General features: G+C 45.9%; 2 protein-coding genes across 2 annotated transcripts in view; one reads left to right on the top strand and one right to left on the bottom strand.

Moving 5' to 3' along the window:
* Nucleotides 1-14,278, bottom strand: part of DBX2 (developing brain homeobox 2) — a 51,612-nt gene extending 37,334 nt beyond the window's left edge. The window contains exon 1 of the mRNA XM_069955988.1: nucleotides 14,203-14,278. Coding sequence (XP_069812089.1) covers nucleotides 14,203-14,264 — 62 coding nt within the window. The 5' untranslated portion in view covers nucleotides 14,265-14,278. The remainder of the gene's footprint in view (nucleotides 1-14,202) is intronic.
* Nucleotides 14,279-23,644: 9,366 nt separating this feature from the next.
* The window catches only part of ANO6 (anoctamin 6), a 64,471-nt gene continuing 62,106 nt past the window's right edge, over nucleotides 23,645-26,009 (top strand). The window contains exon 1 of the mRNA XM_069975977.1: nucleotides 23,645-24,052. Coding sequence (XP_069832078.1) covers nucleotides 23,986-24,052 — 67 coding nt within the window. The 5' untranslated portion in view covers nucleotides 23,645-23,985. The remainder of the gene's footprint in view (nucleotides 24,053-26,009) is intronic.

Genomic DNA, 26,009 nt, shown 5'->3' with positions numbered 1-26,009 from the left:
TAAATAGTTCTTGCACAATTTGGAGGTGTGATTAGGGTCATTGTCCTGTTGTAGGATGAAATTAGCTCCAATCAAGCGCTGTCCACTGGGTATGGCATGGCGTTGCAAAATTGAGTGATAGCTTTCCTTATTCAGAATCCCTTTTACCCTGTACAAATCTCCCACATTACCAGCACCAAAGCAACCCCAGACCATCACATTACCTCCACCATGCTTAACAGATGGCGTCAGGCATTCTTCCAGCATCTTTTCATTTGTTCTGCGTCTCACAAACGTTCTTCTTTGTGATTCAAACACATCAAACTTGGATTCATCCGTCCACAACACTTTTTTCCAGTCTTCCTCTGTCCAATGTCTGTGTTATTTTGCCCATCTTAAACTTTTTCTTTTATTGGCCAGTCTCAGATATGGCTTTTTCTTTGGCACTCTGCCCTGAAGCCCAAAATCCCGCAGCCGCCTCTTCACTGTAGATGTTGACACTGGTGTTTTGCAGGTACTATTTAATGAAGATGCCAGTTGGGGACCTGTAAGGCGTCTGTTTCTCAAACTAGAGACTCTAATGTGCTTATCTTCTTGCTTAGTTGTGCAACGTGGCCTCCCACTTCTTTTTCTACTCTGGATAGAGCCTGTTTGTGCTGTCCTCTGAAGGGAGTAGTACACACCGTTGTAGGAAATCTTCAATTTCTTAGCAATTTCTCGCATGGAATAGCATTCATTTCTAAGAACAAGAATCGACTGTCGAGTTTCAGATGAAAGTTCTCTTTTTCTGGCCATTTTGAGCGTTTAATTGACCCCACAAATGTGATGATCCAGAAACACAATCTGCTCAAAGGAAGGTCAGTTTTGTAGCTTCTGTAACGAGCTAGACTGTTTTCAGATGTGTGAACATGATTGCACAAGGGTTTTCTAATCATCAATTAGCCTTCTGAGCCAATGAGCAAACACATTGTACCATTAGAACACTGGAGTGATAGTTGCTGGAAATGGGCCTCTATACACCTATGTAGATATTGCACCAAAAACCAGACATTTGCAGCTAGAATAGTCATTTACCACATTAGCAATGTATAAAGTGTATTTCTTTAAAGTTAGGACTAGTTTAACCCCTTAGCAACCCATGACGTATTTGATACGTCATGGTGCCGGGAGGGGGGGGGTGTTCAGAGCGGGTCCCGTTGCCGCATCGGGTAATTAAGCCTCTAAGTGCAGCTGTCAAACCTGACAGCTGCACTTAGAGGCTTTGTCCTGCACATCCCTGGTGTCTAGTGGGACGAATCTCCCCCCGCGATCACACCGCGGGGGGGAAGAACCGTTCTTCTGCCCGTGCCGGGCCTCAGCATCGGAATGACGCTGATCCTGGCTCGGCAATAGATTGCTGTGGCCTGCAGCAGGCCATAGCAATCTATCACCGATATGATCGATCTTTGCTGTGTATATACACAGCATTGATCTCTATAAGAGATCAGTGCTGTCTATATACAAATCCCCCAGGGGGACTTAATAAAAGTAAAAAAAAATATTATTTTTTTTTAATAAAAATTCCAAATCACCCCCCTTTTCCCATTTTATAAATATAAATAAATAAACATATTTAGTATCGCCGCGCGCATAATCGCAGGAACTATTAATTAGTCACATTCCTGATTCCTGAAAATGCAAGCACTATGGCCTTTTAAACATAAAGTGGAAAAAGCAAAAGTGCTAAAATGAAAATTGGCTTTGACCTTAAGGGGTTAAAGTTATCTTCATTGAAAAGTACAGTGCTTTTCCTTCAAAAATAAGGACACACTTTTGAACGGTAGTGTATATAGGGAAAGCACAGGGGGAGGCATCATAAAACAACATAAGGGGAACAACAGAGGAAGGCCATCTTTAAGGGGGGCAACACAGAGGGGCCATCTATAAGGGGGGACAACACAGAGGGGCAATCTATAAGGGGGGCAACATAGAGGGGCAATCTATAAGGGGGGAAACACAGAGGGGCCATCTATAAGGGGGGCATCAATATGGGGGACAACATAAGGGGGCATGTAAAAGGGGACAACACAGGGGCATCTACAAAGGGGGGCAAAACAGAGGGGCCATCTATAAGCGGGGGAACACATAGGGGCTATCTGTAAAAGGGGCAACACAGAGGGGCCATCTTAAGGGGGGCAACATAAGGGGGACAACATGGGGGGCATCTATAAGGGGGCAACACAAAGGGGCCATCTATAAGGGGGAAAACATAAGGGGGACTACACAGAGGGGCCTATACAGGGGGCAACATAAAGGGGGCATCTACAAATGGGGCAAAATAAAGGGGACATCTATAAGGGAGGCAACATAGGCGGCCATCTAAATGGGGCAGTGGAGGACAACACAGGGGGCATCTGTAAGGAGGACTACACAGAGGGAGCCATCTATAAGGGAATACACAAAGAGAGCCATATATGAGGGAATATACAGAGGAGCCATCTATAAGAGGGAATACATAGAGATTGCAATCTGTAAAAGACATTACACAGAGGGGGGCTCTATAATGGGCCCATCTGAAAGTGGGAATACACAGAGGGGGGCCGTACACTTTAGGGGATACACAGAAGGGACCATCTATAAAGGCAGACATCAAAGGGGCCATCTATAAGGGGAACTACACGGAGGGGGGGCATCTACTATAGGGGGACTACACAGAGAGGGGCTCTCAAGGAGATGCACATGGGGCAATCTTCATGGAAGACTGAGCAAGGGGCCATCTCTACACAGAGGGGGGCATATACTATAAGGGGGATCCCAAAGAGTCAGCCTACCCACTAACTGAGATGTAAAGGGGCCAATACAAATGTGCAGTTTGTAAAGAGATGAGGATGGTGCTAGAGTGAGGAGCCTAATATGTTTGTTTGGCAGACTCTGCATTTGCCCCTGTGAGTCACTTGATATAACTGCACTGTAATTTATATGGTGTACAGAACCTGTGTAGAGCTGGGTCAGCCTCTATATGACTGTATGAGATGATATTGGTCTTTTTACAGTGGATTATTCAGTAGCAGCAGTGGTGTTAGATTCGGGAGTTTCTGATGTTTAAGCCACGTTCCTGGCCGGCTCCATTCCTCCTCTGAGACTCTCACTCTCTTCAGACGGTATGACGACTGAGCGTGCTGCTACGTTTCGGGGTCTGCCCGCTTTCTTAAGCATCAGAAACTCAGAAACTCCCGAATCCTGCGCACTGTGGTGATGTGTAATGTTACATTTTTGTACAAGATGTTATTTTATATTGCATAAGAAAAAAGAAAAAAAGTAAAATAAGAAAAAAGTTTCTGAAGACTAAAGTGTACTGATCATTCTATTTTGTATGTTGGATTGACCAAGGGGAAGCGTACTTGGTACAGTACTATACACACACAGTGCGATTAGGCACAAGAATCTTTAAATTTTTAAGTGGCAGCAGTGGTGTTAGTCAGTATGTGGCGGTATTAGTCAGTATGTGGCGGTGTTATGTATGGTGATGATATTTCCTTCCTACATACTGGTATTATTGGTAATAATGGTCACAGTATACTGGATTTGTAACAGTATGGCGGTAATATGTATGGTGATAATATTTTCTTCCTATATACTGGTATTATTGTTATTATTGGTCTTAATTAGAGATGAGCGAACCGCGAGCATGCTCGAGTCGATCCGAACCCGAACTTTCGGCATTTGATTAGCGGTAGCTGCTGAACTTAGATAAAGCCCTAAGGCTATGTGGAAAACATGGATATAGTCATTGGCTGTATCCATGTTTTCCAGACAACCTTAGAGCTTTATCCAAGTTCAGCAGCCCCAGCTAATCAAATGCCGAAAGTTCGGGTTCGGATCGACTCGAACCCGAACCCGGTTCGCTCATCTCTATTCGTAATATATCTATCTATCGCATCGCTTGGTCGAGGAAGGGGGGCCCAAGTTGAACTCTTGCACCAGGGCCCAAGGGACATTAGCTACACCCCGGCTCCAAGGGTAAGAAAGATTTTAAGTGTATCAGTAATAACCTTTTTTATCTTGACACACAAAGGATATTAACCGTTAAAAACTTAAAGAAGCATAGAATGTTCAGAAGGTAACTATCAACATTACAGCATTACAACATTACACTGATTGATGAAAGAAGTGAGCAGAAGTGCTCAGTACTGTGTCCAGCAGATTATAGATTATTGTAGATTGTAGATTATTGTAGATTATTGCTACAGATAAATTATAAAATGTTACATCTACATTTAGTGCATAGTAAAATAGTACAAATGAAAATACATATATCTTTATTGCAGGGCCGGTTGTAGACAGAAAGTTTCCAATTCTACGAGTCTCCAAACAATTCTTCAATCTTTATTACAAGAGTCAACGCATTGTGACTTCTCATCTTATTCATGGTCACACTACCATTATACTTTGTGCTTCATATAAAGGGGTAGTGATCACTTGTTCCCCACTTGCTGCCAGCGCTATAACAAGAGCCAGAGGGCCGCGGGGAGCTGCGGAGGGGGGGGCTGCCCGGGTGATTGCTAGATCGTCCGTGCAGCCTGTAGAATATAGCACAGAGAGATGGCCATGTATTGCTGCTATCTAAATCGTTGTTTTTTCAACATGTTGAAAGATATCAATCAGCCGACATTGCGCATATCGGATAATCATTGTCTTCTATTACACGAGATGATTACTGCCCGTAACTGCCGATATCAGCCGAATATGGCCCATAAATCGTATCATGTAATAGGGCCTTAAAGGGGTAGTGCGGCGCTAAACATTTATTCACAAATTAACACACATTACAAAGTTATACAACTTTGTAATGTGTGTTATGTATGTGAATGGCCCCCTTCCCCGTGTTTCTCCCCCACCTACGCTAGACCCGGAAGTGTTGGTGCATTATACTTACCGCATGCGTGTCTTACCGCCATCTTGTCACAATGACGTCATTTTCGGGAGGCCGGCTGAACCGCTCCATCCGTCCTTCATGCCGGCTCCCCTATGCCGCATCATCAGCTGCTCAGCCGCGATTGGCTAAGCATAACTGTGCTTAGCCAATCGCTGTTGAGCAGCTGGTGACGTGGCAGAGGGGGGCCGGCATGAGTGACGCTTTAAGTATGCATCTATGCCTTTCATGTCTTACATATGTTGTACATGTACTGGCTATTGTCCATTGTGGAGTTATAATGATCACCACTAGGTTCTTATCAGCCCTGTTATCCAGTAATAGTCCTGGTCTGTTACATTTCCTGTGCTCTCTCTACCTGTCTAATTATTATACTTTTCTTTAAAGAGCTACTCCGATCTTGAAAAAATTGAGAGCTATGCTGGCTACCAAGGCCATTTCTGTCCTGAGGCCAAATTGCTCAGGTGGAAGATTTGTAGAGTCTTTGAGAGGCGGCATGTTTTATGGAATGGCCATAAATGATACTGTCTGCTACACACCACTGACTTCATTAATGTTTGCCGCATATACTCCATGTTATAAAAAAAAATTATATTGTAACTTGTCTGGCACATGCTTCTTATAGTTCGTATACTGAATGGTCAAGTCTTTCTGATGTGTCTGCACCGGTATCGCGCTCTGCCGCATGGCGTTCTCTCTGGCAGCGCGTGGAGTTCGTGCACCTGAACCAGTGATTCCAGTGGTGTCCCCCCTTCACCGTCTGGTGGAATCTCGGCATGCGGCTTAGTGCGATCAAGGCAAGCGCACTCTATGGTAGAATACTCGTAAGTAGATGTAGCGGTAAAGAATATTGCAGTGACTGCCATCTGGCAGAGCGCGATCCCGGCGCAGACACATTGCAAGTATCTGTGAATGCTTAGAAATCGCTAGAAGTTGACAGCGTCTATCAGGCACTTCAAATAACCAAACGGAACTCGTAGGACTATGAGGAGTGGTGAGAGGTGGTTATTCTACCACATACAACTGCATAAGCATCTACCACAAAAGTGTTAAATACAAGTAATAGGAACCTCTCCCACAGAGAAAGACTTGACAATTCAGTATACGAACTATAAGAAGCATGTGCCAGGGCCCTGCACGGCAGCAAGATACAAGAACATTAGCTTCAGTATATGAACCTTTATGGGAAACACAAGGGCTGACAGAGACTGCAGGGAGCATGAAGGAATGAGCAGGACAGATGTGGGCACATACATGCAGCACTCTCTGTCCGGGGAGAAAGGGGTTACAGCTATGGAGAGATTACCTCCACAGTCCTGTCCTCTCATGCAATCTCCAACCTGAAGTAGATCTGCCATGATTTGGGAGGGAGACTTTCTGGGCCAGAGTACAGTGATGTAGACCCTACTATGCAGACCAGGCCACTCCTCCACTCCCACTCCCCCACTCTCACTCCCACTCAGTAGAGGGAGCGCTAAAACCGAACCAATGCTCTTAAAGCAAGTTACAATTTTGAAAAACTGTGAGCTCCTAAACCAAAACGCTCTTAAACCAAGTTACTCTTAAACCAAGGTACCACTGTACTATATGATTAACTATCATTTACATAAATATCAAGATTATAGAAAGAGTTTCTGAAGAGCCTACGGATAACTTTTAAAATATCAAACACCAATATGCTTGATGTTTTGCCGAGCACGTTTTTTTCATACATTGACCATACAATAGTTCTCATGAGTGTCCTGATTGTCATGAGCCGTGCCCTGCTTGGCTCCCGACACTGCCAGAGCATGCAGCCAGCCTGTGAGACGCACCAATGGTGTCCCTAGTAACCAGCCCAGCCAGCTGCTAGGGGCACGCTGACAGCGTCCTTAACTACTATGGCGCAGCCAAGGCCTCAACGTTGGTCCGGGCGTTCAGCTGTCTCCATTTACCATTATGCGGACTGGCAGGGACAGTCATAGGCATAATGTTATTTTACCACGAAATTGTGAACTTGTTGATTTTTAGGTGTTCAAATTTTCTTTTTGCAGAGTTTCTATAATTCTTACTGATACAGTTGTCAAGCTAACTGTCCTTGGTCCCGAGACTATCCATCTAGATAAATTCCTTAAGGGGTTTCCAAAATGCTGTCTCTAATTCTTTTGAAAACCCAATATGGTACATAAAAAGTCCACAATAAAAAGACAGCCCCAAAATCCACTGGGTGTTCCTCTTATATCTGAGGCCAATGAGTGAAGCAAGAGCGCACTAGGGCCACACATTGGATATTTTTTAAAGAAAACTGTAAATTTGGAGTAATACATCTTAAATAAAATTTTCTGTTATTTTATGCTGTGTTTCAGAGGTTATAATTGAAAAGTTGCAAAAAAATGTTTTTATTTTTAAATGTCACCCCTATATTGCTTTAAAGGGGTAGTGCAGCAAAAAACTTTTTCTCCCATTCCCTCCCCACATGAAAAGTTATATAGAAGCATAATATACATTGGTAGCAAATTCCAGCCCCTTACCCGACTTTTCCTGTTCCTGCTGGTACCGGAAGAGGCTTACTTCTGGGTTCGGCAAGGACCATGTTACAGCCCCGGGCGCCATCTGTGGTCGACACGTAGGGCCCATACGTCACAATCTGGGGCGTTCCTGGGGCTCCCGGCACTCCCCCCTGCCTTGGCACGCCTCCTACGCTCTGCTATTGGTTATCCTCTAGCACAGTAATTTCACTACTATTAGAACTGCAAGTCCCAGCGCACCCGATGACCATACACTGAACTGACATGTGTCTGGCTATCGGGTGCACTGGGACTTGCAGTTCTAATAGTACTGACATTGCTGTAGATAGCGCAGCAGGGTAAAGCAGGTAATACACTGACTGACAGTGTACAACCTGCTTTACCCTGCCGCACATTCACCCATATCCACCTACATGTTCCGCCATTCCCCATACATTATATAGTATCTCCAGAGGGGGAGGGCAGTCCCCGGAGCTGACCCAGCTCCGTTATCCCCACCCTCTGACCGGCTCCGTATCCCACCCTCTGACCAGCTCCATATCCCCCCCTCTGACCGGCTCCGTATCCCACCCCCAGCAGTGCCACCGGCCCGGACAGCCCAGCAGCGTCCACCCCTCTGCCTCGCTCCGTTATCCACTTCCCAGGAGGAGCAGAGAGCATCGGTGGGACGCTCTGAGCTGCGGCGCCGCAATCACAGGGGGTGCAGTGGCCTGAGGCGGGCTGTGAGCAGCGCTGACAGCTCCCGAGCCCCGGACACACTGAGCCCATCTGCCGCTGCAGCGTCTACCGGTCAGCAGGAGCGGCAGATGGGCTCAGTGTGTCCGGGGCTCGGGAGCTGTCAGCGCTGCTTACCGCCCGCCTCCAGTGATGGCGACACCACAGCTCAGAGCGTCCCACCGATGCTCTCTGCTCCTCCCGGGAAGTGGATAATGGAGCGGGGCTGAGAGGTGGACACTGCTGGGCTGTCCGGGCGGTGGCACTGCTGGGGGTGGATTACGGAGCCGGTCAGAGGGGGGGATATGGAGCCGGTCAGAAGGGGGAATAAGGAGCTGGTCAGAGGGGGGATACGGAGCCGGTCAGAGGGGGGGGATACGGACCCGGTCAGAGGGGGCATACAGACCCGGGAAGAGGGGGAAATACGGAGCCGGTCAGAGGGGGGATACAGACCCGGGCAGAGGGGGAGGATATCGGAGCCGGGTCAGCTCCGGGGACTGCCCTCCCCCACTGGAGATACTATATAATGTATGGGGAACGGCGGAACATGTAGGTGGATATGGGTGAATGTGCGGCAGGGTAAAGCAGGTTGTACACTGTCAGTCAGTGTATGACCTGCTTTACCCTGCTGCGCTATCTACAGCAATGTCAGTACTATTAGTACTGCAAGTCCCAGCACACCCGATAGCCAGACACATGTCAGTTCAGTGTTTGGCCATCGGGTGCGCTGGGACTTGCAGTTCTAATAGTAGTGGAATTACTGTGCTAGAGGATAACCAATAGCAGTGCAGGGGAGGAGTGCCAAGGCAGGGGGGAGTGCCGGGAGCCCCAGATTGTGACGTATGGGCCCTACGTGTCGACCACAGATGGCGCCCAGGGCTGTTACATGGTCCTTGCGGATCCCGGAAGTAAGCCTCTTCCGGAACCAGCAGGACCAGAAAAAGTCGGGTAAGGGGCTGGAATCTGCTACCGATGTATATTATGCATCTATATAACTTTTCATGTGGGGAGGGAATGGGGGAAAAAGCTATTCACTGCACTACCCCTTTAATTCCTGTTAACCACCTAAAGGGTTAGAAAAGTTACTAAACTCTGTTACCAGTCTGGTCTCTGCAGTTGGTGTGGGACCGCAGCTGTGTGCTCTGCTTCTGAGGCTAGCCAATCACCAGTACATACCAGTATTTTCTAGAGTGCGAACTGCATTGCTGCCAGGACATACTGGTACGTTCTGGGGCGGGAAGGGGTTGATCTTCTTTTTAAGGGTGCCTTCACATGTATCGTATCGTTGTGTATTTATCGCTACGAGTTTCTCGCACATAAATCTGCAGCGATACAGATTGCTATCAAGTCAATGTATGTGTATTCTCGCTGTGTGTTTGGTGCGATTTTTACATGCCAGTATTTTGATTTTCAAATGCCAGTTTAACACTACAAAAAAAGCAACTACTTTCATGCAAGTTTTGTGCGAGTTCAGTACTATAAATACGCAGCGATACGATATGTGGGAAGGCTCCCTAATGAAGCAGAAGCAGTGATCAGCTCAAATAAACAGCAATCAGCTGTAATTAAGCCACGTCTAGGTTAACATTGTTTTTGCATTGACTGCTGCAGATGGAATGTAGCATCATGTGCTGGTCATTCAAATGAATGCATGTCCATATAATGCTTGAATATGTCTGTCATGCATAGCAGGTCCGGTCCTGTCATTTTTCTTTATCTTTGAATATTTAGGTAATTGCTAGAAGCAATGTTTATTTTTGTTGGTGTATGGTGCATGCTGGGTTTGTCTTGTGCCTGGTTTTAGATGATGTTTGAGTCTATTTACGACTCTAGCTTCTAGATTCAGGTGTGATTATAATGATTTTATTGGTGCTCTGCTGTTTTTTGTTTTCTATATCTGCGTAGCTTTTGGCATTTGATTTTGGAAGTTTATCTAATGTATTACACAACTCTACATATTAAGTTTTTAGGGCTGTTGTTGTCAGATAAGTCATTGCCTGTACTGTAATATTGAGTGTTTGTGCTTTATCTAAGCCACCCAGCAAGACATCTACTTCCTGCAAGTCTACCACTCCCATCAGCATTTAATGGTGGGTTGTCATTTGTTTTTTATTTATTTTGACATTTGGTACAAGCTTGTATGAATTTATCGCCAACTCCTAATTGGTTCCAATATTCGGCCCTGCATAAGTCCCGGGGATCAAAAGTAAAAGAAAAAAAAAAACACCAGAAAAAAGTAAACAACACTGAAACTATAGCTGAAAATACAGACCAAAAACTGACCTGGAACATGACCTTACTAGAGAATCTATAGGAGTCTGCTCCTCTGAGTAAAGCAATAATGTTGGTTTAGGTAAACACTTCAAATAACATCTTGCAGGATTGTGCAGTAACCTGGTGTGAACTGGGCCTAATGTGCTTTTTTGTGACACAACCGCTTGCTTCTCAGCTTCCTGGCAATGCAGGAGTTAAGCTGAGAAGCTCCTGGACTTGATTTTCACAGCTGAGTGGTCTGTTTGATTGTTTGGTTTCTCTGCCTTCTGCAGCCTGGAGGATTGGAGCGCCGATCCAATGAGGATCTGGACCAGGTTCTTGGTCAGCATAAAACAACTGTGTTACCAGACCTCTGGCTTTTGACAATCTGACTGTTACTTGTTTTGTACTGCGCTGCCTGTTTGGTTCTGACCTTGCCTGTTTGACTATCATATATTGTTTGTCCGTCTTTCTTGTTCTGTGTTTCACGTTCTCAGTATAGGGAAAGTCTTTGTGGTTGTCCATAGCCGTCTAGGGCGGATTGAGGCAAGTAGGTAGGGACAGAGGGTGGGTTCAAACCTAGGGCCCACTGTCGTGTCTAGTCCCTACCTGTTCCGTCCTGACAACCTCATGAACAATGCATTCCTCAAAATGATACTCCGGAGGGAAAAAAGTTTTAAAATCTTTCTGGAGGCAGAAAGTTATATAGATTTGTAAATTACTTCTATTAAAAAATATCAATCCTACTAGTACATATCAGCTGCTGTATGTCTTGAAGGAACTTGTGTATTTTTTCCATGCTGAAAGGGGACACGGTAGGGGGCTGTGCTAAAGGGGGATTAAGGTATGTGTGGATGGTGACATGTTGAAAGGGGACACAGGATGGATGGATAGATAAATGATGGGGACATGCTGAAAGGTGACATGGTGTGAATGGATAGGGACATGCTGAGGGGGACATGGTGTGGGTGGATAGGGACATGCAAAGGGGGGAAGGTTATGGATGAACTGGAACATGCAGGGGGCACAGGCTGGATGGATTGGGGTCATGCATAGATGGAAACAGAGCAGATGGATGGGGACATGCTGAGGGAGTCACGTGTGTGGAAGGATGGGGACATGCTCATAGGCACAGCACCATACATACTTTTGTGGTTGTGCCTAGTAGTACATCTCAGTCCTTTTTGATTGAATATGGTTGTGCTTAAATGACAAGTACAGCCAAGTGTGTACAGTGCTACACCTGTGTTATAAGGCAGGAAAATCAATGATTACTGCTGATCAGTTAGGGTCCCAGGGGTGGAATCTCCATTGATTATATATTGATGATGCCAGGAAACAGTGTTTTTCTATGGATTTTCTACTATGTAATTACCCTGTCCTATCAGCAGAGGGCAGCAGAGCAGACAAGAGCTCAGCCACACTGCAGTAGTATCACCCATGTTACATTGTGCAGACAACGCAGCATTGGACAATAGAATAAAGAATAAACATGTACAGTTGCAAATGACCATACTAATGCTCATTTTGCTATAATAACAAAAGAAAACAACATGATCCCAAGAAATCATGTTTTTCAGAGATACTATGAAATAATGAATCTCATTTTCTCTAAATAACTTCTGTACTCTTATCTCATTACAAACAATGAGGCAGATATATTTTAAAGTGAACTTAGCAATGACTCTCCATTTACCCAGAATGCAATTGGCAGTTTACTTAGTTTATTTCACAAATGTAATAATACATCCATAACCCCAAATGTTTCGAGGCTAATGCAATATTAGACCCATGAGAGCTTTTTCATAAAGCTGTGGTTTTTAAATTTTTGTGGTCTGGAAATAAAATGTTTGCATAGAAGTTAGTACTGGGCCATTGTAGGTTCCACATTATATTAACCATTTATCAGTGAAGGTACAGTAGGTGCACGCAATGAGACCATAGTGCGAGCGACCCACATTGGATGAACAGAGGAGCTCACTGCTGATCCGGCAGCGGCTCATCATGACTACCTAGCTCATCTATGTCCATACAACGGCCGTCTTTTAATAAATAACAGCCACAGATAATATAATGTTTGTAATCATTATTTGTGGCAGTCTTTATAAAATAACGGCTGTTATTTTGGCTAATAAGAGGCTGTGGGAACATGGCCTAAACACAACAAGTTTGTAGTTGGTTTACAGGTAACAGAGCTTTCAATAGGATTACATACTCACAGCAGAATTGTCATCCCGCTGCAAGTTTGTAAGCGGCAGCCCCCTTAACCCCCCGCGGCCCGGTGCATACATTACCTGGTCCACACTTTGACTTGTTCTGTGGCTCCTGACGTCTGGACGTTCCACTCATCCAATCAGTGCACTGCGGCGGGATCGGGCACTGATTGGCTGAGCAGGATGTTAGGACGCCAGGAGCCACAGAACAAGCTGGATCGTGGACCAGGTAATGTATGCACCGGGCCGCGGGGGGTTAAGGGGGCTTCCACTTACAAACTTGCAGCAGGATGACAAACCCGCTATGAGTATGTAATCCTATTGTAACTGACAGGAGGGGAATCGCAGTGGATTTTTTTGAACACGCTGTAAACACTATAAAATGTTGTTGTTTTTTTGTGTAAATAGTTGCTCTGTATTTGTTTTAAAATAACAGCAATTATTTGCCATTGAATAGCCTTTCTGTGTTTTCAATCCACTCCTGGTTTTGGTTGAAGAATACTAACCAAAATACTGAGCAAAAATACTATGTTTGAACATAGACTAAGGCCACGTTCACACACTGTATTTTCACAATAAACAACGGCCGTTGTTAATTGACAGTGTGCGATTACATTCTAGTGTATATACTACGGCTATTCTATGAAAAGAACACAGAAGAGCACAGAAAAACTGACTGTACAAAATAGACTGCGCACACAATGTAAAGTACAGCTCCCGGCTGTACTTTACATTGTTCTCTTTGGCTAACTGGAGCACGGGCAAACCCAAATGAGCACACATTCGAATTAAAATGAAGTCATGTTCACCCAGCCGATACTGCAGTATCGGCCTGGTGAACAGCTGAGACATCAGCCGTTGTTTGACACTCAAACACTGGCTGTATCAGTCAACGGCCTAAGTTCTCACCTGATTTTAGTGATAAGAGCTTGCTCATATGGAAAAAAATTTTCAAGGCATCACCACTTGTGGTCAGTACTGTACACTTTTTGCACTGTTTTTATGTACTCCTTCTACTTTGTTCTTGTTATAAAGTGCAAAAAGTGACATATACAATTGATTCAAATCTGTACAGTAAGGCTGGGTTCACACTGCGTTTTCAGCATACGTTTAACGGATCCGTTTTTTTTAACAGACAAAAAAATAGTGTCAGCAACGTTTTTGTGTCTGTCAAAAAAAAACGGATCAGTTTTGATCCGTTTTTTATAATGGAAGTTAATGGAAAATCGGATCAAAACGGCTGCACACAAATGCATCCGTTTTTCATCTTTTTCAAACTGCATTTTTCCTCAGAAGCTGAAGTGCCACAGCTATTTTCTTGATGACACCCAGTGTTTGATCCCCTTTTGATGTGAAGGCCGCAAGCCTCTCAAATCTGTCTGTGGGCTTTACTGCGAGATCAGCTGATAGAGGCTTCCTCCTGCCTCAGTTGATTACTGATAACACTTAACATAGCTTTCTCATAAGTATCAGTATAAGGAATCAAGTATTCCAAAGTCAAATCGGCACAAGTGCAGAATTAACTACTTCTCTACCAATGACAAACAAAAACCACAGTGCACGATAAATACTGTTCTACCTGTAATAACCCAACACCACATCTCAGAAACACATACTGCTTCACCTGTAATAAGCCAACATCACGGTGCAGAAATACATATGGCTCCAGCTGTAGTAAGCCAACATCACAGTGCAGAAGTACATATGGCTCCAGCTGTAGTAACCCAACATCATGGTGCAGAAGTACATATGGCTCCAGCTGTAGTAAGCCAACATCACGGTGCAGAAGTACATATGGCTCCACCTGTAGTAAGCCAACATCACGGTGCAGAAGTACATATGGCTCCAGCTGTAGTAACCCAACATCACGGTGCAGAAGTACATATGGCTCCAGCTGTAGTAACCCAACATCACGGTGCAGAAGTACATATGGCTCCACCTGTAGTAACACAACATCACGGTGCAGAAGTACATATGGCTCCAGCTGTAGTAACCCAACATCACGGTGCAGAAGTACATATGTCTCCACCTGTAGTAAGCCAACATCACGGTGCAGAAGTACATATGGCTCCATCTGTAGTAACCCAACATCACGGTGCAGAAGTACATATGGCTCCACCTGTAGTAAGCCAACATCACGATGCTGAAGTACATATGGCTCCAGCTGTAGTAACCCAACATCACGGTGCAGAAGTACATATGGCTCCACCTGTAGTAAGCCAACATCACGGTGCAGAAGTACATATGGCTCCAGCTGTAGTAACCCAACATCAAGGTGCAGAAGTACATATGGATCCACCTGTAGTAAGCCAACATCACGGTGCAGAAGTACATTTGGCTCCAGCTGTAGTAACCCAACATCATGGTGCAGAAGTACATATGGCTTCACCTGTAATAAGTCAATATCACGGTGCAGAAGTACATATAGCTTCACCTGTAATAAGTCAACATCACGGTGCAGAAGTACATATGGCTCCAGCTGTAGTAAGCCAACATCACGGTGCAGAAGTACATATGGCTCCACCTGTAGTAACACAACATCATGGTGCAGAAGTACATATGGCTCCAGCTGTAGTAAGCCAACATCACGGTGCAGAAGTACATATGGCTCCACCTGTAGTAACACAACATCACGGTGCAGAAGTACATATGGCTCCAGCTGTAGTAACCCAACATTATGGTGCAGAAGTACATATGGCTCCACCTGTAGTAAGCCAACATCACGATGCAGAAGTACATATGGCTCCAGCTGTAGTAACCCAACATCACGGTGCAGAAGTACATATGGCTCCAGCTGTAGTAAGCCAACATCACGGTGCAGAAGTACATATGGCTCCAGCTGTAGTAACCCAACATCACGGTGCAGAAGTACATATGGCTCCAGCTGTAGTAACCCAACATCATGGTGCAGAAGTACATATGGCTCCAGCTGTAGTAACCCAACATCATGGTGTAGAAGTACATATGGCTCCAGCTGTAGTAACCCAACATCACATCGCAGAAATGCATACTGCTCCACCTGTAAAAACTTAACACCACACTGCACCAATACATATTGTTCCACCTGTGTAACCAAGCACCACAGCACAGAAATATATATTGCTCCATCTGTATAACCCAACATCACACTGCAGCACTCCTATCTCCATAACCCACCCCTTTACCCACCTGGCATGTTTTCTATCTTTCTATACTCTTCATCCACACTCCTAGCAGCACTGACTCCCTTTGTCACCTCCTTTTCCAGTGACATCTCCTCTCTACTCTCCTTAATCAGCAGTTTTTTTCAGTACCTTTTTTGTACAGTTCGGACCCCTTTGAGATGCCAGTTGGGAGCAGTAAGCCCTGTACTGAACCCAGCTCACTGTCCCTGCTTAATTGATCAATCTGCCCTAGGCAGCAGGCCCAACTGGTTGAAGTTCCCTACTACTATTAGGTGTAGGGCCTGTCAGGGATACAGGCATGGCGGAATCTGTTGGCGCTATACAAATAAATATTATTGTTATTATTATTATTATTACAGGATAGTCAACAGTCCATGTCAAAACCAGCCGGGTACGGATAAGCCACAAATTGTAAACTAAGGGAAGTCAATAACAAGTCAAGGGTAAAAACCAGGAGCAATACCAAAGACAGAATCAGAAACACAGACAATACCAGTAATCAGAGCTGAAGTGACTCACAGACAGTAGTGCAGTACAAGATCAAGATCGAAGATGTCAGGAACTGAGAAATCCTGGTGTTTTTAGGCAGCGCACAAACAATCATGGGCAGCTACTGCAGTCAGAGACCTGTTGATGACTGGCGTGATTGGCCCATGCTCCAGCATCTCTGATTGTTTCACATTAAAGGGGTTCACCCGAGCTGCACCAGTTCTATGGAATGCATTACCCAAGACTGTCAGGCTCACCTCCAATACACAAAGCTTCAAACGTGCCCTCAAAACACATCTGTTCAAGCAGGCTTACCAGGTTCCCTAATCTTGACTGCTACCCTAAATCCCCCCCCACACACACACACACACACCAAGCATTTAAGCACTTAGACCTGTGCATGCAGGCATTGGCTGGTGACACCCACCCTTACTTGCACTGCCTTATTTATAAAGATGGCCGGACCATAAGAACAATGATGCACTTTGCCCCTCTGCCATACTGTCTCAAACCCCCTCCCGATAGTGTGTAAGCTCATGCATGCGAGCAGGGACCTCACTCCTCATGTACTGTATGGATAATTATATGTATATCTCTGCAATGTCTGATTTCTGTCTATGTATGTACCCCCAGAATTGTAAAGTGCTGCAGAATCTGTTGGCGCTATATAAATAAAAATTATTATTATTATCAAGCGCTACAAAAACATGGCCACTTTCTTCCAGAGACAGCCCCACTCTTGTCTCCAGTTTGGGTGGGGTTTTGCTGCTCAGTTCCATTAAAGTGAATGGAGCTGTCAGGATCCAAGCCACGCGCGGGGTCGGTTGCTGGGGGCGCGCCGCCGGCGTCCCTAGCAGCCAGCCCGCTGTTATGATTCTACGGCTGGCCGCGCTCCCGGCTCTCGCTCTGCTGGTGCGCGCAGCCAGGCTCAGGAGACGCCGACGGCGTCCTTAGTGCAGGGCTGGTTGCTAGGGGAACGTCAGCGGCGTCCCTGGCAGCCAGTCTGCTGAAAGACGCCCACACTGTTAGCCGCGGCTGGGCTCATTCTCCCCCAGCTGAGCGGCATTAGGGTTGTTTGACTGACGGCTAAATGCCCCAGTCAAAACATCTTTCTGTATTAGCCTGGAGTCTCAGCTCCAATTGTGTTCAGGGGGCTGGGACTCCAGGCTGTATAAGTTCCTTCCCCTGTGTCTCAGTCCTTGCCTGCGATAGAGCCTAGTACTCCTAGTGTTTTCTTGACCTCGCAATCTTTCCTGACCTTGCTATTCCCGTTACCCCACCTTCTGGCTTGTATTTCTGACTATCCTTCGGACTCGTGTTTGTACCTCGCCCCTCGACTGTTACTGACCCGGAATTCTGACCTCTCTCTTATTGTGTGTGTCTGTCTTGTTTTGTTTCGTGTTGCACCTTAGAAAGTACAGGGACTGCCGTCCAGTTGTCCGTTTGCCATCTAGGGCATCTGGGGCAAGTAGGTAGGACCAGTGGGATGGGTGCCAGCTTCAGGGCTCACCTGTCCTTGTGCCTTCCTGTCCTTTTCTGACAGGAGCTTAATTGCAAACCGCACCTGACCTGGAGACAAGAGTCGAGAGTTGTCTCTGAGGGTATAAACACACACACCGTATGCGCAGCGTATTTACTGCTGCGATACGCAGCAAATACGCAACAAATACGCAGCAGGTTAGATCTAAATAACTGAACACAGCATCAAATCTGCACCATCAAATCTGCTGCGTATTTGCTGCGTATCTGCTGCGTATACGGTGTGTGTGTTTGTACCCTAAAAGAAAGTGGCCATGTTTTTGTAGCACTGGATAACCCCTTTAAAGTGACTGTACCACCATGCCCAGGCTGAAGCACTGGAGGCGGTCCGACCCACCCTTAGTAGGAGGAAACCCCCGCCCCTCTATGATAGGGTTCCATTGATTCTAATGGAGTCACGTCATGGAGGGGCTGGGGTTTCCTCCCACTAAGGGTGGGTCAGCCTTTCTCCAGTGCTTCAGCCTGGGCCTGGTGGTACAGTCATTTTAAGCCCCTATTACACAGGCCGACTGAGAGGATCAAACCAGCGCTGTCAGCCCGCACTTGCTCTTTCCCCGCTCGCTGCTGCTGCTATTACACGCTTCAGCAGCAAGCAGGTGAGTGCGGGGGGGCTGCCCGGGAGATCACTAGATCATACGGGCAGCCCACAGCAGGTAGTGGTGGTCTGCTGCCGCTGCTCCTATTCAGCGAAGTGACGGCAGCAGATGTTGAACATGTTGAAAGACAAACGATTGTTGCCTTCTATTACACGGGACGATTATCGTCCGTAACGACCGGTAATTGTTCCGTGTAATAGGACCTTTAGATGTGACTAGAAAATGTACCCGGCGCTGCCCGGGTATAAAGTGGCAGTGTGTTAATTAGATTTGTTCTAAGGTGCAAAGGAGGCCAAGCTAAAGGTATTGTTTCATGAGTTAATCAGTGGAATTAGTGTATACCTGTAGTGCATAGTTGGAGGGGTTCTGTATACCCACAGTGTATAGTTTTTAGGGGTCTCGCATATCTGTAGTGTATAGTTGGGGGGTTCCTGTATACCTGTAGTGTGTAGTTGGGGGGGGACTGTATACCTGTAGTGTATAGTTGAGGGAGGTCCTGTATACCTGCAGTGTATAGTTGGTGAAGGTCCTGTATACCTGTACTGTATAGTTCGGGGGTCCTGTATACCTGTAGTATATAGTTGGTGCTGTACACCTGTAATGTATAGTTGGTGGAGGTTTTGTATACCTGTAGTTTATAGTTTTGGGGTCCTGTATACCTGTAGTTTATAGTTTGAGGGTCCTGGATACCTGTAGTGTATAATTGGTGGAGGTCTTGTATACCTGTAGTATATAGTTTGGGGGTCCTGTATACCTGTAGTGTAAAGTTTGGGGTCCTGTATACCTGTAGTATATAGTTGGTGGAGGTCCCGTGCACCTGTAGTGTATAGTTTTGGGGTCCTGTATACCTGTAGTGTCCTGTGTACCTGCAGGGTCGTATTTACCATTAGGCACCCATGGTCTGGTGCGTACGGTAGCACCTTGCAGAGGGGCAGTACCCTCCCTTTCAGACTGGTATAGCGGTGTTATCTAGTCACAGTATGGCGGTATTGGTGAGGTCTGGTATGGCGGTGTTATCCAGTCACAGTATGGCGGTATTTGTCAGGTCTGGTGTGTCAGTGTTATCCAGTCACAGTATGGCGGTATTGGTCAGGTCTGGTATGGCAGTGTTACCCAGTCACAGTATGGCGGTATTGGTCAGGTCTGGTATGGCAGTGTTACCCAGTCACAGTATGGCGGTATTGGTCAGGTCTGGTATGACAGTGTTATCCAGTCACAGTATGGTGGTATTGGTCAGGTGTGGTATGACAGTGTTATCCAGTCACAGTATGGCGGTATTGGTCAGGCCTGGTGTGGCGGTGTTAAATGTGACGTCTGGAGCTATTACCTAGCTATCCTGATGCTAGTTGGTGAGTGAGGATGGGGCACCTTCAGGTTTAGTGCTTAGGGCAGCAGCAGCTGGTAATACTGTTCTGTATACATGTACTGTATAGATGGGGTAGGGGGTCCTGTATACATGTACTGTATAGATGGAGTAGGGGGTCCTGTATACATGTTTTGTATAGATGGAGTAGGGGGTCCTGTATATACATGTACTGTATAGATGGAGAAGGGGGTCCTGTATACATGTACTGTATAGATGGAGTAGGGGGCCCTGTATACATGTACTGTATAGTTTGAGTAGGGGGTCCTGTATACCTGTAGTGCCCTGTATCCTGTATACATGTACTGTATAGATGGAGAAGGGGGCCCTGTATACATGTACTGTATAGATGGAGTAGGGGGGCCTGTATACATGTACTGTATAGATGTAGTGGTTGGCCCTGTATACATGTACTGTATAGATGGAGTAGGGGGTCCTGTATACATGTACTGTATAGATGGAGTAGGAGGTCCTGTATACATGTACTGTATAGATGGAGTAGAGGGTCCTGTATACATGTACTGTATAGATGGAGTAGGGGCCCTGTAGATACATGTACTGTATACAGTGGTGCCTTGGATTACGAGCATAATTCGTTCCGGGACTGTGCTTGTAATCCAAATCCACTCTTAAACCAAAGCAAGTTTTCCCATAAGAAATTACTGAAATGCAGACAATTGGTTCCACACCCCAAAAATAGTGAATTTATATTCTGAATAACGTAAAACAAATGAAACAAACATTTAAAAACAGCTGAATATGTCCCATTATAAGTTACTGTACAGTATGGAAATCAGCATGTGGTGTATAATATATTATAGAGTAAGTGCAGAAACCTGAAAAACAGCCGCAATTTGTAGATACAGAATGGAACTGCAGATGCCCATAATGCAGGAGGGTAGTACAACAGGCTCGAATAGAGAAGGAGGGCTGCTGTCAGAGGTCTGTGTGGTTACATGACAGCAATGGGAAAGGGGGTATTTTAAGCATGGACCAATCAGAGCTGACAGAGACTGCAGGGAGCATGAAGGAATGAGCAGGGCAGATGTGGGCACATACATACAGCGCTCTCTGTCCGGGGAGAGAGGGGTTACAGATATGAAGAGATTACCTCCACAGTCCTGTCCCCTGATGCAAGCCCCAGCCTGAAGTGGATCTGCTATGATTTAGAAGGTGATGGAGACTTCCTGGGTCAGAGTACAGTGCTGTAGACCCCACTGTGCATGCCAAGCCCCTCCCCCACTCGCCCTCCCGCCCAGTACAGGGAGCTCTTAAACCAAAACAATGCTCTTAAACCAAGTCACAATTTTGAAAAACTGTGAGCTCTTAAACCAAAAAGCTCTTAAACCAAGTTACACTTAAACCAAGGTATCACTGTAGATGGAGTAAGGGGACCTGTATACATGTACTGTATTGTTGGAGTAGGGGGTCCTGTATACCTGTAGTGCCCTATATACATGTACTGTATAGATGGGGTAGGGGGCCCTGTATACATGTACTGTATAGATGGAGTAGGGGGCCCTGTATACATGAACTGTATAGATGGAGTAGGGGCCCTGTATACATGTACTGTATAGATGGAGTAGGGGGCCCTGTATACATGTACTGTATAGATGGAGTAGGGGGTCCTGTATACATGTACTGTATAGATGGAGTAGGGGGTCCTGTATACATGTACTGTATAGATGGAGTAGGGGGCCCTGTATACATGTACTGTATAGATGGAGTAGGGGGTCCTGTATACATGTACTGTATAGATGGAGTAGGGGGTCTACCAGTTATTTCTGTGGATGTTGTGAGGCAGCTGCCCTAGCAACCATTGCTCCCTGTGAAAATGAAAGCAGTAATCCTATTGGTTGCTAAGGCTTCCAACTGCTGTTTACTGCTGGAGACATGCAGCTAATTATATCACCTGTGTGTGCAGTGTGGAGATTTTCCCATTCATCTCTATGGGGCGCCGCTCTTTCCCCTCCCCCTCCCCTCCTGTACATCTGGCGGGGACGGAACCTTCGCAATAACCTTCCCGGGTACCCAATGTATCTATATGCCAAATTTGGGGTCAAACGGTTCAGGCGTTTGGAAGTCTATACGGGACAGACAAACAGACTTTCATTTTTATGATATAGATTGTCTCAGTTTGGTGCAAACAGGCACAAGTGGGCGCACAAGTTATACATGCAGAAATCCTGACAAACACATAAGGCTATCAAACACATGATAAAATGGAAAGTCTGACAATCTTAGTAGATGTGAGCAAATAAATGAGAGATTTCCTTTTTTTTCAGGTCGCTCAGGTACAGAACAACTGGATTTTGGCATTTAAATGAGGACATAGTTGGCATACAACACAAAAAAAATGTTGCATTTTATGGCTTAAAACTCTAAACTACAGTGGTTTCTTTGCTTTTTGTCCGTCTTTTTCCCCAGCAGTATAAAAGACGTGTGTGTATATATCCAAAGTGAGATTTTTTTTTTTTTATTTTATTTTAACCCCTTAGCGACCCATGACGTATCTGATACGTCATGGCGCCGCGGGGGGTGTTCAGAGCGGGGTCCCGCCGGGACCCCGCTCTGAACGGCGCTGATCCCGGCTGACACGTGCAGCCGGGCAGTGCCTCTGTTAGCCGGCGCGGGTCCCGTTGCCGCGCCGGCTAATTAAGCACTTCAATGCAGCTGTCAAACCTGACAGCTGCATTGAAGTGCTTTATGCACAACATCCCTGGTGTCTAGTGGGTCGGATCTCCCCCCCGCAATGCGATTGCGGGGGGGAGATCCGTTCTTCTGGCCGTGCCGGGCCTCAGCGTCGGAATGACGCTGATCCCGTCTCGGCAGTAGATTGCTATGGCCTGCAGCAGGCCATAGCAATCTATGACCGATCTCATGGATCTTTGCTGTGTATATACACAGAATTGATCTCTATGAGAGATCAGTGCTATGTATATACAAGTCCCCCAGGGGGGCTTCTAGTGTATGTAAAAAAAAAGTAAAGTGTTTTTATTAATAAAAAATCCCCTCCCCTAATAAAAGTCCAAATCACCCCCCTTTTCCCATTTTATAAATATAAATTAATAAATAAATAAACATATTTAGAATCGCCGCGCGCGTAATCGCCCGAACTATTAATTAATCACATTCCTGATCTCGCACGGTAAACGGCGTAAGCGCAAAAAAATTCCAAAGTGCAAAATTGCGCATTTTTGGTCGCATCAAATTCAGAAAAAATGTAATAAAAATGATCAAAAAGTCGTATATGCGCAATCAAGGTACCAATAGAAAGAACACATCATGGCGCAAAAACTGACACCTCACACAGCCCCATAGACCAAAGGATAAAAGCACTATAAGCCTGGGAATGGAGCGATTTTAAGGAACGTATATTTGTTAACAATGGTTTGAATTTTTTACAGGCCATCCGATACAATATAAGTTATACATGTTATATATCATAGTAATCGTAACGACTTGAGGAACATGCATAACAAGTCAGTTTTACCATAGGACGGACGGCGTAAATGCAAAACTCCCCGAAATCAAAACAAATTCGTTTTTTTTTTTCAATTTGACAGCGCAAATGATTTTTTTCCGGTTTCGCAGCATATGTTATGGAAAAATAATGCCGGTCATTGCAAAGTACAATTGGTTTCGCAAAAAATAAGCGCTCATATACGTCTCTAGGTGAAAAAATGCAAGCGCTATGGACTTTTAAACTTAAAATGGAATAAGCAAAAGAGCAAAAACGAAAATAGGCTTTGACCTTAAGGGGTTAAACACAGGGCGTCTTTTGGGTGCGCACAGCCTCCTGGTGCTGCTCAGTCCTGCATTCAGCTTTACCATGAAGAGAACGGACGCCAGGGGGAGCCAGAGGGCGCAGATCGGCTTCTCCTCACAGCCGTATTTCGGGCCGTGCCCTGTAGTTTGGGATCTGGACTCTATGAAGACTAGTTAGAGGCAGGAGCAGTGAGGTCCCGCCTGCGGCAGGAGCTCAGCAATGCATCGAGCATCCTCAGGGCTCCTCACACTACGTGCAGTTCCGGCCTGAGCCCGTCTGCTGAGCAGGGGAGCTGCACACTTACTAGTTGTGAGTTCTGTGTGCCCCTCTTCTCCTGCCCTGTGTGCCCCTCACCAACCACTGCCGCTGAGCGCCGGGCACAGCACCCACAGCGCCCCCGCTCTCCATGACAAGACGCCCCGGGTGGAGGAGAAGAAGAAGAAAGGCTCCCGCCAACTAAGGAGACAACACCCTGCGCTCCCTCACCATGGCGTACTCCAGCGACGAGACCACCCTGGAGCTGGACGAGATGTCTGAGGACGGGGAGACTATAGGTGGGTAGTGTGGCTGCTGTGTGCTGTGTCCGCCCGGGGCTCTGCAGTCCTCACAAGTTGTAGCCTGAGCTGAGTTACTTCTCACGTTACTGAGGAGTGCAGCTGCTGACATTCATCATGGCAGTCATCCCCCAACCTGTGACCCTCCAACTGTAAGGGGACTACAAGTCCCAGCATGCCCAGGAGTTACACCCTGGGAATGATGGGACTGGTCCTTTACATGGAGCAATGTTACACCTAGTACCTACAGAATGCTGGGGTCCTGTATCCACCAACCCTTCCACCCTTAGCTCTGATGGGTATTTAAAGGGCAATGATTGGCATGCTGCCCCATAGAGACTGCTGACTCCTCCTGCAGATACTATTACTGGGGGTTGTGCCCCCTCTTTGTGAGTCCTCTGACAGCACCCATCTGCTGGTCTGCCCTGTACCCTCAGCAGTCACTAATGCTGGCATGGTAACACTTCCTCCTTACACCATGTTCACACTGGATTTTGGTGACTTTAGCCAAATCAGGAGTGTGTTCAAAACACAGAGAAAGGTGCACCTCTTTCCATCATGTTATTTCTTTGTGTCAGTTCCATTCCTGGTTTTTACTACTAATGCTTAGCACAATACTAACAATAAGGGATTAATGTATGATAATGGGGGAATCTGACTGCTGGGACCCCCGCAATTATAACAGGGGTCCCAAGTCTTCCATGACATGAGATACTGAGTGATTCCTTTATTGTACCCCTCCCCTTGGATTTACAGGTGGCAGTGACATAACTGGCCGCTCATGATTGCCAGATGCTGTCATTAGTTGCTGGGGGCAGTTTACACCGCTTTCCATATTACACACTCTAGATGATTCCTTTTGGGAGCTGCAGGCTCAGTAATGTACTTTATTGCAAGGCTGTTTTCCTAAGGCTTTTTGCACATACAATTTTTTTGGCAAAAAATAGAAATGTCCTTTGGCCGATAATCGGCCATTGTAAATGTATCAGCTAAGGAGCAAGAAAGCACCTGCTCATTGGCTGATCGCTTCTTTTGTACGGCTTCAAAATTTATCGCTATTGGCCACACATCCTGTGTAGCAGGAAGACTCGGCACAGGGGATGTGCAGCTAATAGCAATATATTTAAATGGCTAAATGAACGATACAGTGATCATTCATGCGGCCAGGTCATGTGATAAATCATGGCTTCTGAAGGCACAGAAACAAGCTCAGATCTCGGATCAGCACTTGCTTGCATCCTTGCCATATCAGGCCATGTAAAAGGTCCCTTAAAGTAGAAGTACAGTCAAAATGTTTATTAAAGTATTGTATTGTTACACAAATCACCAGCATACACTTATTACGGGAAATGCTTATAAAGTGCTTTTTTCCCTGAAATTACTACTGCATCAAGGCTTCACTTCCTGGATAAAATGGTGATGTCACGACCCGACTCCCAGAGCTGTGCGGGCTGTGGCTGCTGGAGAGGATGATGGCAGAGGGATGCTCAGTGTCTCTCCAGTGCCCTGTGTCCCTCAGTATCCCCCTGCCATCATCCTCTCCAGCAGCCACAGCCCGCACAGCTCTGGGAGTCGGGTTGTGACATCACCATTTTATCCAGGAAGTGAAGCCTTGATGCAGTAGTAAGTGCAGGGAAAAAAGCACTTTATAAGCATTTCCTGTAATAAGTGTATATGTATATTGGTGATTTGTATAACTTTTGGGGGGCAATAAAATACTTTAATTAAAATTTTCACTGGACTTCTCCTTTCAGCCTTATTCCCACATTCTGTGCATGGTCTGTGATTATGGACGATGTGCTGTGGAACAGACTTTGGAGTTCCCAGCATCATTATTCATTATTACATGCCATGTTAGTACAGTAGTGTGAACATTTAGGCTATGTTCCCACACCGTATTTTTGGTCAGTATTGTGAAACAAAAACTTGGAGTGGATTGAAAACACAGGCTCTGTTC

The sequence above is a fragment of the Dendropsophus ebraccatus genome, chromosome 1, assembly GCF_027789765.1.
Source record: "Dendropsophus ebraccatus isolate aDenEbr1 chromosome 1, aDenEbr1.pat, whole genome shotgun sequence".
Lineage (NCBI taxonomy): Eukaryota > Metazoa > Chordata > Amphibia > Anura > Hylidae > Dendropsophus > Dendropsophus ebraccatus.
The sequence above is the reverse complement of the archived record's forward strand: the minus strand, read 5'-3'. Positions and strand labels throughout refer to the sequence as shown.